Here is a 16,282-nt window from a genome sequence, read left to right as displayed (position 1 = left end):
AGATGAAATGAATGTCCGTAAAAATGCAAACTACTTGCGCCTAAAACAGGAAGACCAAACCCTATGAAGCTTCATTGTTCTGGGATTGGGTTTAATAGTAAATGTGATTCAATTTCATGGCTCAAGCCTATTGTTGTATTTAATTATTTTTTTGGTTATAACTTTAAACAAACAAAACTTATTCGTGATTTCAGAAAAATGCACTAAGCCCTTTTTTGAAATTGGTTATTTGAAAATCACTTTCTTCGTACTTATTCTCAACTACACCCCTCGTGACATTTTAACCCCAAAATCAAGAAGAAAAAAAATAGAATTCATATATGGCAGCTATTAAAAAAGACTACTTTCTTTAGGAACCATGTTGTGGGCGTATGGAACACAATTCAGCTTATTAACTTATTTTTCTTCATTATATCCTCTCCAATGTTTAGTGATTTCAATCCAACATACCAAATGTGCCATATTTCTGTATTCAAATTACTTATTTTCTTCATTCAAAATAATGATACAGAAATTCGAATCCACAAAACTCGACATGAAAGCTTCAAGAAACTGTTGACTTGTACGAGAGATCCTCGAGCTGCTGGGGATCGACCTCAGAAGGCGCACGAGTAAGGGCACATTGGGCAGTAGTTGTCTTTGGGAAAGCTATAACATCCCTAATGGAATGAGCACCTGCCAACAGCATTACCAGCCTATCTAGCCCATAGGCAATTCCCCCTGCACATTCAAAAAGTTTCCTTCTTAAGTAAAAATCTATAAATATGAGTGATTCATGAAATATATTGGTAATTCTTTGGTGAATTCTAGGTTATTTAAGTTAATAATAATAATAATAAGGCAGTGACATAAAAATGTGAAAAAAATCAACAATAAAATGACATTTCGGTTATTTTCATAGCATAAAGTTATTTCAAGCACTTCAACTGCCCACACAGCAAGTCATACGTTGCTTAAATTTAAAATAAGCACTATTCACTTGTAAGCACAAAAATAGGCTTAATAATGCATGCTGACAAGTACTTTTACAATCTAAAAAACCGATTGGTGAACTGAAATAATTATGATGTGGGTAGAGATTAATAAACAGAATAACAAGTGCTTATCAATCAGGTAAGAATCGAGAAACATTGCCCTAGACACTTAGCATAAACGCAGCTGTTTTATTCCTACCTTATTCTTTGTCATTGTTACTTTCATATTTCAAATTATATACGAACATTTTTGAAAATCAAGTCACAGTTTCAAACAAGAAAATGCACTTTTCATTACCATGTGGAGGAGCACCAAGGTCCAGAGCCTCCAAAAGATACCCAAATTTTGCTTCGGCCTGCACTCGGAAAACAGTATACATGTCACAACTACAGATGGTGATATACTCTCAATTACTGGCCAAAATATTTCCTCAGCTATTCCTCTAATCCTACTCTTTGGAAACAAATAAAATAAGGAAAAAAGAATGTATAGGAAATAAATGGTATGGAACTAAGCAGTAAATCCATTCTCTCAGCACTGATGCTTGTTCATTGGGCCACAACTGGAACATGTTTTCTAACATCCACACGAAGGGTCAAATTTATGGTTTACGCAATACATAATAAGAGAAAACAAAACACTAATAATTTTTGTGGAATCTAAAATGTATCCTGGATATCAAAAAAGATCATAAATATATGCTTACTTGTTCAGGTGAAATGCCAACAATTTCCAAAACCTTTTCTTGAACTTCACGCTTGTAAATTCTCAAGCTTCCTCCACCAATCTATCATTTGATGTTTATGCACGTTTTAAGTACTCTCTTACTATTTAAGAAAAGAAACTTCTAGATCCAATTAGTTTCCATAATCCATATACCTCAACTCCATTGTACACCATGTCATAAGCTAATGCACGAGCAGAAGCAAGGTTCTTCATATCCTCAGGGTTGGGGGCAGTGAAAGGATGATGCAAGGCCTGAAAAATAAGTACAATGCAACTTATCATAAGCAGATCGTGATACAGTAATTATCATAAAACATTGCAACAGAACCTTCTAAAATTTTTGGCACAAGCAGAACCAAGTAAATGCATTTTCTAGAATTTCAAAGTTGATACACATTTTTAGGGACTCCTAACACCTTTTCATAAGCTCTGGCTTGTAATTAGTTATCATATTTTGGAAAAACAGAGGAGCCCTCAAAATTCTGACATCATAACAGAACACAAGTTCCCTTTACTTCAGGTCAGCATTTTCCTTATAAATTTAAAAAGTTGTCATTAAATAGCGAATACAAACTGCAAGATAAGTTTAGCATGAGATGAAAAGCCGGGCATTTCATTCCCACCAGTATTGTTCTTTCTCTGCCCTTTTTAACCTTTTTTTAGCTTCTAGAATAGTTTTTTTTCCTAAAATGAACATTGTCAAAACTTACAAAATTCTGATGTTCATACAGTAACTATACAAACCTCAAGCCTCTGCTCTGAATCATTCCACTCAAACATCGGAAAATCAGTCACCCACAGGATTGAATGCCTTGACTAAATGGCAAGAACAAACAAAATAAGGTCAGATAAAGGGAGAGCTATTAACTCTCAAATTTGTTTCTCTCTCATAATTGTATTAAATGCAGTCCAAATATGCAGTATTGTCTACTCACAGGATCAATCAAGCCCAACTCATGGGCTACATGCATCCTCAGCCGGTCTAAGGTTTTATTAACTGATGCATGGTTACCCACTGCAAACAAGATAAGATCACCAGAGCTGGCAGATAGTTGGCTAAGTAACTGCTCTTTCTTTTTCATGTCTAAACTTGATACAAGCGCAGGTATTCCTTCAAGGACCCCTAAGATAATATATCAAACAATACCAATTGTGATCCATAATCTTCTTTACCATTATGTAAGTGTTCAATATTTGCAGAAGTTTGTTACCATTATTTGAGACCTTTAAGTAAGGCAATCCCTTTGCTCCAGATTTAATAGCTTCGTTATATATATCACCCTTTTTTAGAGCAGTATTTGAATAATTTTTTGCTCCTGATGGCACACACAATGCTTTGACAATTCCCCCACTTACCAAAGTATCGGCAAAAACCTTGAAGGAAGAGTCCGAGAAAACATCAGATACCTGCAGGTGGAAGATAAATATAATTCAAAAAATGGAAGGAACATCTTTAATGCTTAAACCAGGAGGCGGTACCCACAGGTATTCTCCGCTCCGTGACATCCTTGAAAGTCAAATCGTAAAGTCATGTTCGATTAGTCTTTATATTCAACTCGTGTCTATCACAAATGATCGCATGACAGTGGCCCAAACCGGTAAATAGATGCGAAGATGCGTATCTAGGAGACATGCTGTGACTTGACGATTTTAAGTTGAGGTTGAGATTTACCATACCTCTCATAAAATTAACATGAGCAAACTGGGGTCATGCTTAAAAACTCCTTATGAACAGAGAGATGAAACAGTATGCTAATTATAGAATTGACTGGGCAAAACTAGTCAAAAAACCAATAAACGTGTCAATGGTTTTCATTAAGTAAATAGCAAACAGGACAGATAAATTATATAATAATATTCATCATCAGAATAATGATCTCAACTTGTCTTCTTAAAAAAAAAAGTAATAATTTTATGTCGTCCAATAGAACGTAAACAGAAGATGGTGGACAAATATACTCTCATAACTTTAGTAAAATGATATAGAAGGTATTCATAAATATTGAATATTGTTGAGAAAATAAGTTATGAGCCAATAACATAAAAATAAAATACTCACACACATTCACCAAGTGGTCAACTGATAAAAGTACTGCAAAAGCAAATGGGAATTAGGAAAAGATGGACAAACGAATTCAGATTTTCCTGCTATTTCAGAAACAAGGTAATGTCATCTTCTTTTACAGTAGGACAGAGATTGTTGAGTTGAGAACGAGACAGACCAAGAGAGATGGATGAAGACTGGATGACGATAAGAAATTTATTAAATATCAAAGCTAAACAGAGATAGGTTGAGTTCCTTAACCACCAAATAGAAAATCAGAATCATAAGTAAATAGCACAAATTTAAAAGTCAATTACATCTTTCAGCTGAAGATCAAAACGAATATCTGGTCTGTCTGAACCATATTGACTCATCGCTTGAGCATATGTAAGCCTTGGAAAAGGGTTTGGTAGCTCAACTCCTATGATCTCGAGAAAAACCTGCAACAAAGAATTTGACCGGCTTGATAAAATACAAGTGGAGAAAATTGGCAGCAATAATTGATTATCGCAGATATACTAAAATTGACAGTTCAAAATTCCAATTATTAATGCCTGTTTACAGTACTTTTGGGACTACAAATTTATTAGTGAAGCTATAATAACAACTGAAACTTCAAAAGTTCTACTAAGTTGCCCCAACTGTTTGTCATCTACTACAATATGACTTCAGCTGAAAAATTTCGAGCAGGAAAAAATTTAAAAAAAAAAAATGCGATCTGCCGCCACGAATAATCAAGGTAAGCCTTTTGCTAGCCTGATCTCAGCAAATTCAACCAAAAATAGGTTTGTCCACTAACAGTCAATATTGTCTGAATGCCCTCATAAAGGAATAAGTTGATAAAGATTCGACAACACCAAACTAGATCCACCCAAGAAACAAAAAATGAAAAGAGAAAATCAAAGAAAGCAGTAAAATGAAAAAGAAAGCCTCTGTTTTACACTCTATAGACAAGACTGTCATTCCAACCATCAATCAAAAGTAAGTAAAAATGTCACATGCTGCTTATATAATTTAACACAAAGAAGCCTTCAATAGAATTATGTAATAATCTAAGCAGAATTTAGCTTTCTTCACCACTTTCTTTTATCAATTAATCATTCAGGAATCTCATCCATCCCTTAGTCAAATATTATAGAATTGTTGAAAAAACCAACTAACCCTTCTAATTAAATCTTCATTTAGCCTCAGCATTTCCTCCATAGGAGTGAAGGCCAATTCCATATCTAGTTGTGTAAATTCAGGTTGTCTATCAGCCCTTAGATCTTCATCTCTAAAACATCTGCAAAACATGGGTGGGTAGATTCAATGATGCATCAGTATCATACATGGTGTAGATACAGATATTAATTTCTGCAACAAACAAATCTGCATCTTTGAGTATAACCTTGACTAAGATAAAACAAAAGCATCAATTTGAATACATTTGATACATCTGACCACCCATGCACAACTCTAAGCAGTAATTATCAAAAAGAAAATTTAAAAGGAGATACAAGAGCTACGCAAAATGTAACTTTTGGCAGGAAAATAGAATGAAGAACAATGTAAACTAAAAAAGAACATTAGTACAATAAAAGACGCAATCCTCCATCAACAAGCAATTTACCTGGCTATTTGATAATATTTATTAAAACCGGAGACCATGAGCATTTGCTTGAAGAGCTGTGGACTTTGTGGCAAGGCATAAAATGTCCCTGGCTTTATAAAGTGGAATCCAGAATTCAGAACTCCACACCATGAACATAATATCCGAAACAACATAAAAGAATATATAACTTTATATTTAATCATTCCATTACTCATAATTAGCACAGGTAGATTGTACACCTTGTGAAGGAAAAGCCACACCTTTTATTGATAGGTTAGTAATGGTGACTGTAATCTGGACAATGCTGTGAAAATGAAAAGTAGCCAATATACTAACCAAACTTCAACAGCATTTACCAAACTTAGCCCATGTTTGGATAATGTTTATAAACAACCAAACCACTTTTTATCAACAAATTTTGTGGGACCATAAGTACTACACACTTCCACCACTAATTTCTATTATTTATAGATTAAACCATTTATAAGCATTTGCCAAACAAGCTTTTAGTTATCAATTAACTGTGTGTGTCACCAAAAGCACAAGAAGGATCAATGTTTCATGTGAACAAAAATGCGGACACATTTCTATTTTTCAAAACTTTTCCTTCTAATAATCAGAAGAAGGCAGAGAGAGCAGAGGCAGCATAAAGTGAAAAAATAAATAAATAATAATAATAATACAATTACACATAAACCTATTATCATTGGTTTCATTAAAAATTGCCCAGCAATTTCTACAGGAACCATTAACCAAGGACAGGAAGCATGCATTCAAGTGCTCGTAAGCTGACTAAAATAGATGAAAGTACCTGGATTCTTGAAGGAACTAAATAATCCCGAGCACCTTCAGGAGTTGACCTAGATAGAATTGGAGTCTCAATCTACCTTACAACCATGAAAAAGTCAGGATCAGCGCAAAGAACTAGTGTTATCATGACAGTGAGTTCTGCTTTTAGCTTCTATTTTTTCATAAATCAGAGTAATTTAGCATGATCGTAGATGCTCACGAGTAATGAGATTTTAAGTTAATACCTCCACAAAATCATGCACATCCTCTAGATATCTACGAAGGAGTTTCACCACTCTATGTCTCAACATTATGTTAGAGTTCATCTGTGGCCGACGTAGATCTAGGCATCGATAACTGAAAACGTGTATCTAAGAACTTAGTGTGTATTGCTTACATGGAGCAAAAAGACAAATGGGAACAAGAACCAAGTATTGCAAGAAAAACACAAAATTCTTTGCATGAAATCAGTAGTGGTCATTTTTCTATTTGTAAGAGTTCAATAAAAAGTAATACTTATAAACAGCATGCGTTATGGATTTCAAAGCATGAGTGCAACTGTAAAGCAGAAAACGACGAAAAAGAGACCGATAATTTCCTGAAGTTACGACTTTGTCATGTGAAATAATAATTTTCTAGCAATTACTAACTTCAAGAAAAGACAAGTCCTCTCACCTGGAATTAAATGTTACAACATTATTAGACCAATTATTGCCCTCTCATTTTTGTTCATTTACTTTGTGCGTGTATGCGTGTTTCAGGTAGAGCAAGGGGAGAGGATCAAAATCTGATGCACCACTCTTGTTATAGCCTGTAAAATTCAAAAATACAATTTTTTTTATTTATTATTATTTTTTTTTTTAATTCCAACCCATTACATTGAAAGTTCCAGTTTGCAAATAAACAATAAGAAAATGTGGTTGAGCTTAAATCTGTGAGCTCCCGGAGCACAATTAATTGTGGCAATAATGAAACCCAGGGAATTTTGAAATGATATTTCAATTTCTTTCAAAGAAACCGTGGACATCGTAATTTGAGGAAGTGAGTTTAGAATTTAGACATTTGACCAATGAAACTATCGTATGACAATCTTCATCAAAGACTAGAAGGTTTTTTGTCATAATCACTTTATTTCTTCACCCTGACACAATATAGGACTATATAAGTAAAATGGACTAGATACACAAGTTTAGTATTCTAGATAGCCACTGCACATCATCTCAACCAAATTCCTCCACAACCAAGAACTGAAGCATCAAGAAGTTTTTAATCCCAAATATGAAAAAGTGAAAAATAAACATTATCTACTGAGATATCAAACAAACAGTGATGAAGGCAATTTTTTTCCTTTCTATATTTCTACTTTAATTGTAATACAGTGGTTCATTCCTTCTAGTTTTTGCTCATGAGGATGGGGGGAAGGATGGGCCCAAAGGTATGTAGCCAAGTAGTAAGGCACCAATGATAATTTAGCTATTACTGAGAAAGGAAATCAGGACGATGATCAATAATGGTAAGAATAATCAACTTGTCATTATAGTTTGCAACTCAATTTCCTGGAGTTTGTAGTTATCGAATGGAAAGTTAGACAAACAACAGTGACAGCCACAACTTGTCCATAAAATTAATCAACATGCTCTCGTATATTTGCTTTCATATGGTCTTAAACATTTCATAACAAGTGGCATAAAAATATAAAAATAACAAATCTCTAAAACATCAATTACTCATTATTAGCATGGATGGAAAAACCTTAAACCAATTACCGCAGTCTTATTTCCTCTTTAACAAAATCATTTGCATCCTCCGCAGTAGTAACCAAGAAAGGCAACTTTAACCTCACTGCATTCAACACTTGGACATTCTCAACAGCAACCTGTACGCACAACCAATTCAGTGGAAAATGGAAATTTTTGAAAGGGAAACAATCAAAAAAGAGCAAGCAAATCAATTTTGGTGTAATGTGACCACTTATTTTGGCAACTGAAGAGTTCTAAAGGACTAGCTTTTTCCAACAAAAACTAAGTGCTTATTTGATAAAAATTATCAAAGTCAAACTTTATTTTTAACCGCACATTTCATAGGTCCCACAACTACCACCCACTTATTCGCCACTCATTTCTATCAATTTATAATTTCAACAAATTACAATATCTCCAAACAAGCACTAACATAAGAAATATCCTCCCTTACTCCCTTTGATCGGTCAGCTTGCCTGGTCACTTAGGGAATCCCAATATTGCACAACCATCGGCCATTCTTTGATTTAAACTTAGAATCCATGTAGATGCTAATATGAATCAACGATCAGCTATGCACCATTGGCAAAGAACGATTTTCTCCATCCATTAAAAACAAAATACTTGGCCAATCACACTCGAGCTTGTACTAATTACCTAATATTGTAAGCTCAAGCAAACGGGTCATATCTCAAGTGAAAATGGACCTCGTTTATGTTTTTGTGCATACCCTGTACCAATGAACTGAAGACAATTTCAGATGACACTTCAATTACTTACATTGGCATAAAGCTCGTGTAGGCTAAATAAACAATATGGAAGTGAATAATACTTCTAATAAAGAATTTTTAAGAACATTCCAGATAACTCTTTAATTACTTGCATTGGAATAAAGCTCGTCTAGGAAAATAAATAACATAGCAGCTAATAATGCTTCTAATAGAGAATTTTTATTGATAAAAAGAGCAGGGGACGCATCTAAGTTCTGGAATTAAGTATAACTCGCCTCTATCAAGCCCGTCTTCATTTTCTTATTGATGGACTCACTGGGCCGATGCCTTACCAAGCCTTCCACGGCAATCACGTATTCAAGCCTCAAGTCATTCACAACTGAATGTGCCTCGGGAAAGTCGTCCGGAAGCGTTGTAATCTAGTTATACAGAAACAAAATTCATATACAGACCAAAAACCAATTACTACACAGCAAACAAATAAGAACAATTATAAAGATACCTGAACAATTCCAGTATGGTCACGCAGGTTGACGAAAGTGAGTCCCCCGTGAACACGGTGAAGGGCAACCCACCCGCAGATCCGAACTCGTTTACCAACATCCAATTCGGATAATTCTCCACAAAAAGCAGTACGGTTGACCCATTCGAGGGCATTTGTGCTGGAATGAACGGAGGGATTAGCTAGTTTCCTGGGAATAGGGATATTCAGTGTTTCAGGAGGGAGGGAAGAAGAAGAGTGCATAGAGGAAAAGGCTAGTTTTTGGAGGGGTTTAACTGGACTTGAGCTGGTATGGTGGAGGGTGACGTAGAGAAGGGGGAGGTGCAGGAGAAGGGACGGTTTGGGTCGGAGGGCGGCGGCCATCGGAAGGCTGCGGAGGAGCAATGACATGGCTGAAGGAGTGAGTGGAGTGATTAGGCTTATCTTTGACGCGGAGAAGTATTCCACTTGGAGGGTTTAAGTACCTCGGAGAGTGAACCGTTGAAGTTTTGGGGCTTTTTAATAATTTTGTCCAAAATATTTAGGCTATTTTTGATTGGTTTATTTCGATTTTGTTTGTTTGATATGTTTTAAATTCCATGGAATTTGGTTTCTTGATTTTTTTGGAACTTGAAATTTTCTTGGTTTTCCTTGAAAAGTGGGAATTGGTTTTCTTATTCCCTGTTACGGTTCTTTCTTTCTTTTTTTGTAATGAAAACAAATTCTAAGAATTATTGTAAAAAAAATTCATTTTAATTGACAATTTTCATGTAAAATAAAGTTAAACGAACACAAAAAAATAGATGATTTTCTTGATTTTTTTTTTTGACAATGAAAACAAATTTCATTTCCAATGTCAGTAAAATTTATCCCTTTAATTGACAATTTTTATGTAAAATAAAGTCAAACGAACACCAAAAAATAATTTTATTTTAACATTTTCCACATGAAAAATTAGACCAATCAAACACAATAATTTACAATTTTCAGGAATACAATTTTTAGGAAATTCAATTTCCTGAAATTCATTTTCAATTCAATTCAATTCAATTCTATCTTTACAATCAAACGGACCCTTAGAGAAATTAGTGAAAATGATCCTAAACCTTTTTCTTATTGTCTTTTTTGGTTCCACACCTTTCAAACATATTGCAAATAGTACCAAACATTTGCACGTTTGGCGCAAGTGGTCCTTTTGTTAGATTCCGTTCAAGAGGACATTAGTTTTCTTGACCTTCGAAAATTACCAACAAGTGTCGTTAGGAGATAGCGTATGCGTGGACCCGTTTTGTAGTGTTTCTACTATAAATAAGTTTGTAGAAGAAGAAGAAGAAAAGAGAGACAATATATTATGTTCTCTTTTCTATTCAAGGATCAATTCCATTAAACAATACAAGAATTGTCTATTTATAGTGATCAGGCAGACGTGGTTACCATTGGATTGGATCCACATGGCCTGATGTACCGTCCCTTAGTGTCACGTCACTCTATTCCACATTAATTACATCGATAGACTTTTGACAGAAGGTCAGCCACTCTACGAACCTAGGCTGACATCCCTGGCACTTATTAAATATGCACGTTATATCAATCAATTCTGGAGAGATCCCAGCTAAACTTGCCAAGGACCTCGGATACTCCAGGAGTTCGGTAGCAGAAGGTAAACCACCTCGGAAAGAAAGACATGGCCACTTCGGCTATTCTTAGTGAAACAACCTCGGCGTTCAATGTGATAGTTTTGGATGTTGATTCCTTCTGCAACAGCTCTCATATGTGTTGCCACGTGTACAAATGTGTGGCATTCACGTGGGTCATTACAATAGTCCCCCAAATCTATGTACAATCATTCATGTGGTACATAGAATTTATAATCTCTTGATCAACTTCGGACAAGAAAACAAATTAGTGCGATAATGCTAGTCCCCCAAGTCCAATTGTTTAAACATTCGCAAGAGATTTAGCTCTGCCAAATGTCTACGTCAATGGCCATCAGGACAGGGGCCAAGACATATATGTGCCTTGTACATATAAGTGGCCTTCCCCAGCGTATATGAAGAGCCGAAGTAATAAATGCCCAAGTTGTTCGATGTAAAATTTGAGGTGGTTTGTACCGTTGCTGAAGTTGTTACAGTGCCAACCGAAGTTGCATGCTATGTGAGACGATTCGGGTAGTTTAAACGTCTTTCATCATTTATTACCACAGATTACTATGTTGTCGTTTGGCCTTTCCGAGGAGGGCGGTGCCCAATGTATTCCACGTGTTTTGATCTGGGCCTTGAAGTTGAAACTTTGGTCTCATCGAATGGTCTATAAGTGACCCGAATTCGGACGGTCCATATCTTTGAGATCTGAGGATTAAAAATGCATGTGTTTGCCTATAAAAAGCTCATTCTGCTTGAACATTCATTTGCTGATGTAAATTGCTTTGTCTTTTTTCTTTGCAGTATGACCAACAATCATACTTATACTTGGTGGATTTTGAGGAAAGTTGATGCAAGGGATTGCTTGGTTTCAGACAATACCATGGAGAGTGCAAATTAGGTGATCCTTGGGTACAGTGTATGGGATGCTTGGATCCGTAAAAATGAAAACGCGACCTTAGCACAATCTTCTTTGAACACATTAGGAACAATGCTGAAGTGCGGAGGGTTGCCCACTGCCTTAAATAAATTATGTTGCAATAGGGTACAAATCTCATCCAAAGTGCTTTGGGTCTTAGTATGTGGATCCTCAAAGATTGGTACCAACGTACCTCTCCTGAGCAGCTAGGCTGCCTCATTTACTAGGCAGAGTCTATTGTAACCATAACTTTGAGTTTCAACATTGTTCAACAAACCTCGGGATTGTAAAGGTTGCAGTATATGGTAGACGTCCCTAAAAAGGAGAGGTTTAGCGGTTTATGTGTCTGATGCAGTGAGTATGCTTTGTCATTATTGTTCATCTTTTATTATTATTTTTGCAACTGCTTTGTAAGTGGCTGACCTTTATTGTAATGTGTTTGTAGTAATAAATAAAATTTTTACCTTTTTATGCCAACCTGTGTTTGAACTGGACTTTAAATCGTTACTGCTTCGTAGTTGGGGGTATTTTGAGAGGGCCGTGTCCTTGTTGTAGTCCTCATTTGTTTTTTTATCCTTTTTATAGGCGATTTTTATACCTTTTCATGGAGGTTGACCTTATAGGTCCAACCTTTTGCGTTATTCTACCCTTAGGGCTGGTTTTTATTTCTGAGGTGGACCACTTCGGGCTCCAACCTCTCTTACCAAGGTGCCCCCTCTTGGGCTAAACCTCTTTGACATTTGTTGTTGAGCTTATATTCTGAAGTGCCTCAATGGGCTGATGCCCTTTGGGCTACTTTCTTCTATTCCTTCAAATGAATTGCCTCGAAAAATGCCATGCATTTTGCTGAGGGCTTCAATAGCTTCTTCATCATGGTGTGGAGTAGACCATGTCATGTCGCATGCCCGAAAATAGTGTAAAATGACACGTATACTGGCACTGGTAAGAACGGTGTAATAGGTCGTGAAATATGCTAGCCTTAACATTACATACAAGCTATCAACAATCCCAAATTCAAACGCAGATGTTAAAACAACGGGGATCTAAAAGCGAGACAACTTAATAAACATTTGCATAAGTATCTATAGTAGATGTTGCCTAAAGTTTTTGTTGAAGGAGATGAGATTGTGTGCCGAATCTGTCTACTTCAAATACATTATGAAGGGAGCTGAGGCTCTTATTTTTCGAAGCTATTTGGATTATGTGCGTATCTTTCAATTTTGCAAAGCTATGCTGACGGCTAATGCATAGTCCTCCTTTCTAGGGTGTCTATGTATTTGGGGGTGGTTCCATGTGGGGTCTTCCAAAGTAGTTTCATCTTTACCTCTTCTTTGAACAGACTTGTTTCACATGGCTCGATTTGAGGCTATACATAACATAGGGCCATGCCCTCTTTGACCCATTCTAATTCTCTTATTTGGATGGGGCTAAAGCTTTTAGCCTCGAAATAAGAAGATCGGCCTTCACCTTTTGAGCCAAAGCTTCCTTATAATTCTATGAGACTTATGCCTAAACTACTTTGATTGGAAAGGATAACAAATCGTACTTTTCAACCGTTGTTGTTGAGGGATCAGCTCCTATTGGCTAACATTATTGGGCCCGCCTCAATAATTATATGCCTTAGCGCCTCTTTCTACAAGAGGAGCTAATCCGAGGTGGCAAAAATTGGCGCTCATTTTTTTAGACGAGGCCTTTGTCTTTCTCATGAGGGCCATTCTTAAGACTTCTGTCTCTTGATTATATCTTTTGGATGGGATGGGGAAGAGAGCGAATCACTTTCTGTGGGTTTTATGTCCTTAATTCAATGACCTGCTGCGAAGGTCAGCTCATGTCGGCTGGGATTGTGAAGTCCGACCTGGTAGTTATATGTCTTAGCGTCTCTTTCTGCGAAAGGACTTCGCCTATGGTGACCGGTTGCTTTGTTTCTTGTGAGGACATTTCCTGGGCTTATACATTTTCTCCTAACACGATCAATCTTGGTTGGTCTGCATCCGAGCTAGTGCAACTCGTCTTTCACACCAATTCCTAGGTGGGGGATGCATGTATCTATGGGCAAGCTCATCTGCGGCTCTCAGTTGAGGTTGTCTATGTTGATTTCCCTCTAACAAGGAGTTGAATATATGTGGTTGGTTCAAGGGAATAGAAGGGTATCTGGCTTGATAGAAGGAATGGGGGGTCAATCCTGTCTATCTCTTGTAGGACCAAGCCTATCGAAAACACTAGTCTGTCTCCTTGGCGCATTAGCTCTGCTGCATTCCAATGGAATGGCAGTCTCCTCAGTTATTCGGCCTGGTAAGCATGTCCACACCCACCTCTCTTTCTAATGGAATGACCTCCTCGTTTTGTGAGGAGTTGGCCAGTTGACATTGCATGTGCCCCAGTAGTTTTCACATTGAAGCGTTTTGCTGAGAGATGGTTCTCACATTTGCAGTGACGGCGGCCAACTCTCTAGTGAGCCTAGTTGCTAGTCTGGGCCTGCTCCTCAAGCCACTTCTTTGGTGGCAAACCGCGAGGGTGGCTGATAGCGGCTCTTGGATTATTGGGGCATTTTGTGAGGATGTCTCCTCGCCAACGTGTTCTTTAGTCTATCTTGGTACGATTTTTTTCTTTTTCGGACTCACGGCTGTCCCTTTTTTATGGATAGCCTTTCTTTGGCTCTGTTTCTGGAGTTTTTTCCTTTATTCAATGATTTTTTCTTTTACTCAAAGGTTCTCTTTCTTGATCTTTTTTGAAAACTCAGACTTTTTTCTATGGGAATCTCGTGGTTTAGTTGTTCCAAGCTTCCCATAAACGGTGCCAATCTATAAACCTCCGAAAATGGTCAACAAGTGTCGTTAGGAGATAGTGTACACATGGACCTGTTTTGTAGTATCTTTACTGTAAATAAGTTTGTAGAAGATAGGGACAATATATTATGTTCTCTTTTTTATTCAAGGATTCATCCCCTTAAACAATACAAAATTTATCTATTTATAGTGATCAAGCCGACGTGGTACTCTTGGATTGGATCCACGTGGCCTGATCTGTCGACCCTTAGTGTCAAATCAACTATATTCTACATTAATTACATTGATAAACTTTTGACAGGAGGTCAACCACTTTACGAACCTAGGCTAACATCCCTAATACTTATTAAATGTACACGTTACATCAATCAATTTTGGAGACATCCCAGCTAAACCTGTCATGGACCTCAAATACTCCAGGAGTTCAGTAGCAGAAGGTAAACCACCTCGGAAGGAAGGACAGTGCCACTTTGACTATTCTTAGTGAAACTACCTCGGCGTTCAATGTGATAGCTTTGGATGTTAATTCCTTCTGCAACAACTCTCATATGTTTGCCACGTGTACATATGTGTGGCATCCACTTGGGCCATTCAGTATGACTAGTAACAAGTTTTAGCTCTTGGAACGCACTTTAATTTAACAGTAAATTGCACATTTAACCTAATATTTGACAAAAGTAACGATCATGTCTCTAATAATTTTTTTTTTTTTTTAGTCTTGTTTTTTCCCCGATCGTTTAATCTCCCCCATTCTTCACCTACCACTTATCTACTATAAATCGCAGGCGACTCCATTCCACACCACCACCTTCAACGAACTGGGGGGAGAATCCTATCTGGTTTACCTAATCAAATTGCTTTGCAAACATTGTGTAAAGATTTAAGACATACCATTTCAAGTTCTTGAACCATTAAAATACAAGGACCAAACTAGATGTCATAAGAATCTATAATAATATTACATAAAGTATTTAACTTTGCATTGGGTAAAGATAAGTGTCTATGTACAGGAGAATTTTGAATGTGCAAGTAAATACCACTAGATAGTCTTCTTGAGAATGGAATGGACTATGGAAGCTTGCATTTAATTTCTTATTTGATTCTATGTGCGCGCGCGTGTGTGTGTGAGAGAGAGAGAAGGGGGGGGGGAGATATTGCAGGGATTCATGATGTTTTTTGCCTACAAAGAAAATGTGGCGGAAAATTTAAGAGAGAATATATTTTGCAGTAATTATTGTAAAAAAATCATTAATTTATATTTATTTCTCCAATCTAGTTTGTTGAAGGTGGTGATAGCAGCATGGAATAAAACGATGGTGTGGTGGAGTGGCCTTCTATGCCGTAGGTTTAAAACCACAGAAGATTTGTTTTTTCTTAATGTTTTCTGACGTTTTCAATAAAACCTTCTCGAAAAATGGATAAGTGGTGGATGAAGAAGGGGAACTAATTTTTAATCTTCCGTGTTCTGTCTCAGAGATCGCAAGGTAAGGATAAATTTAAGGATTTAATATTTTGTACAACTGTTAGTGTCTAAGCGTTAAAGGAAAGGTTACCACCCACTTTATACTAGTTAGAGGCAAAATTATTTAGTCAAAGTTGAAAATTCAATTAGTCAAATGAGAGCTTGAATTAAGTAAGTGAATTTTAATGGGTCATGTTACTATTATATTAAATCAAGGATTAAGTATCAATAATAAGTTAGAGATTTACCTTGCTCCACTAATTGAATTAGGACCCACTTTTTTTTTGGAGCTGAAAGAGAGAGAGAGAGAGAGAGAGAGGAGGGAGAATACATTATTTCTGTTCAATAAGTGAAAATAAGTCAAATTTCTTGTTGATCTTGTTTGGGTAAACTATTTGT

At 36.5% G+C, this 16,282-nt stretch overlaps 1 protein-coding gene across 1 annotated transcript; it reads right to left on the bottom strand.

Moving 5' to 3' along the window:
• Positions 1 to 386: 386 nt before the first annotated feature.
• On the bottom strand, positions 387 to 9,552 carry LOC111378107 (aspartate--tRNA ligase, chloroplastic/mitochondrial-like). The gene is made up of 15 exons (XM_023001275.1): positions 9,098 to 9,552; positions 8,871 to 9,014; positions 7,892 to 8,001; positions 6,371 to 6,482; positions 6,148 to 6,219; positions 5,355 to 5,446; positions 4,907 to 5,027; positions 4,063 to 4,185; positions 2,913 to 3,108; positions 2,637 to 2,824; positions 2,446 to 2,517; positions 1,855 to 1,953; positions 1,682 to 1,762; positions 1,273 to 1,330; positions 387 to 720 (listed from the first exon to the last, which is right to left on the bottom strand). Exons 1-15 carry the CDS (start codon positions 9,485 to 9,487, stop codon positions 545 to 547), a joined length of 2,034 nt encoding a protein of 677 aa, XP_022857043.1. The 5' UTR covers positions 9,488 to 9,552; the 3' UTR covers positions 387 to 544.
• Between the last annotated feature and the right edge of the window lie 6,730 nt (positions 9,553 to 16,282).

This window comes from Olea europaea, unplaced genomic scaffold (genome assembly GCF_002742605.1).
Source record: "Olea europaea var. sylvestris unplaced genomic scaffold, O_europaea_v1 scaffold1767, whole genome shotgun sequence".
In the NCBI taxonomy this organism is placed as follows: Eukaryota; Viridiplantae; Streptophyta; class Magnoliopsida; order Lamiales; family Oleaceae; genus Olea; species Olea europaea.
This window is presented reverse-complemented; position numbering and strand designations above follow the sequence as displayed.

What these genes read in the sequence shown, in the direction of transcription:
- LOC111378107 (XM_023001275.1), bottom strand. Translation starts at nt 9,487, where the DNA reads ATGTCATTGCTCCTCCGCAGCCTTCCGATGGCCGCCGCCCTCCGACCC. An exon ending in TAGTTCCTTCAAGAATCCAG is followed by an intron (nt 5,447 to 6,147) that starts GTACTTTCATCT and finishes CACTTTATAAAG; the next exon opens with CCAGGGACATTTTATGCCTT. An exon ending in ATGAAGATTTAATTAGAAGG is followed by an intron (nt 4,186 to 4,906) that starts GTTAGTTGGTTT and finishes TCTTTGTTGCAG; the next exon opens with GTTTTTCTCGAGATCATAGG.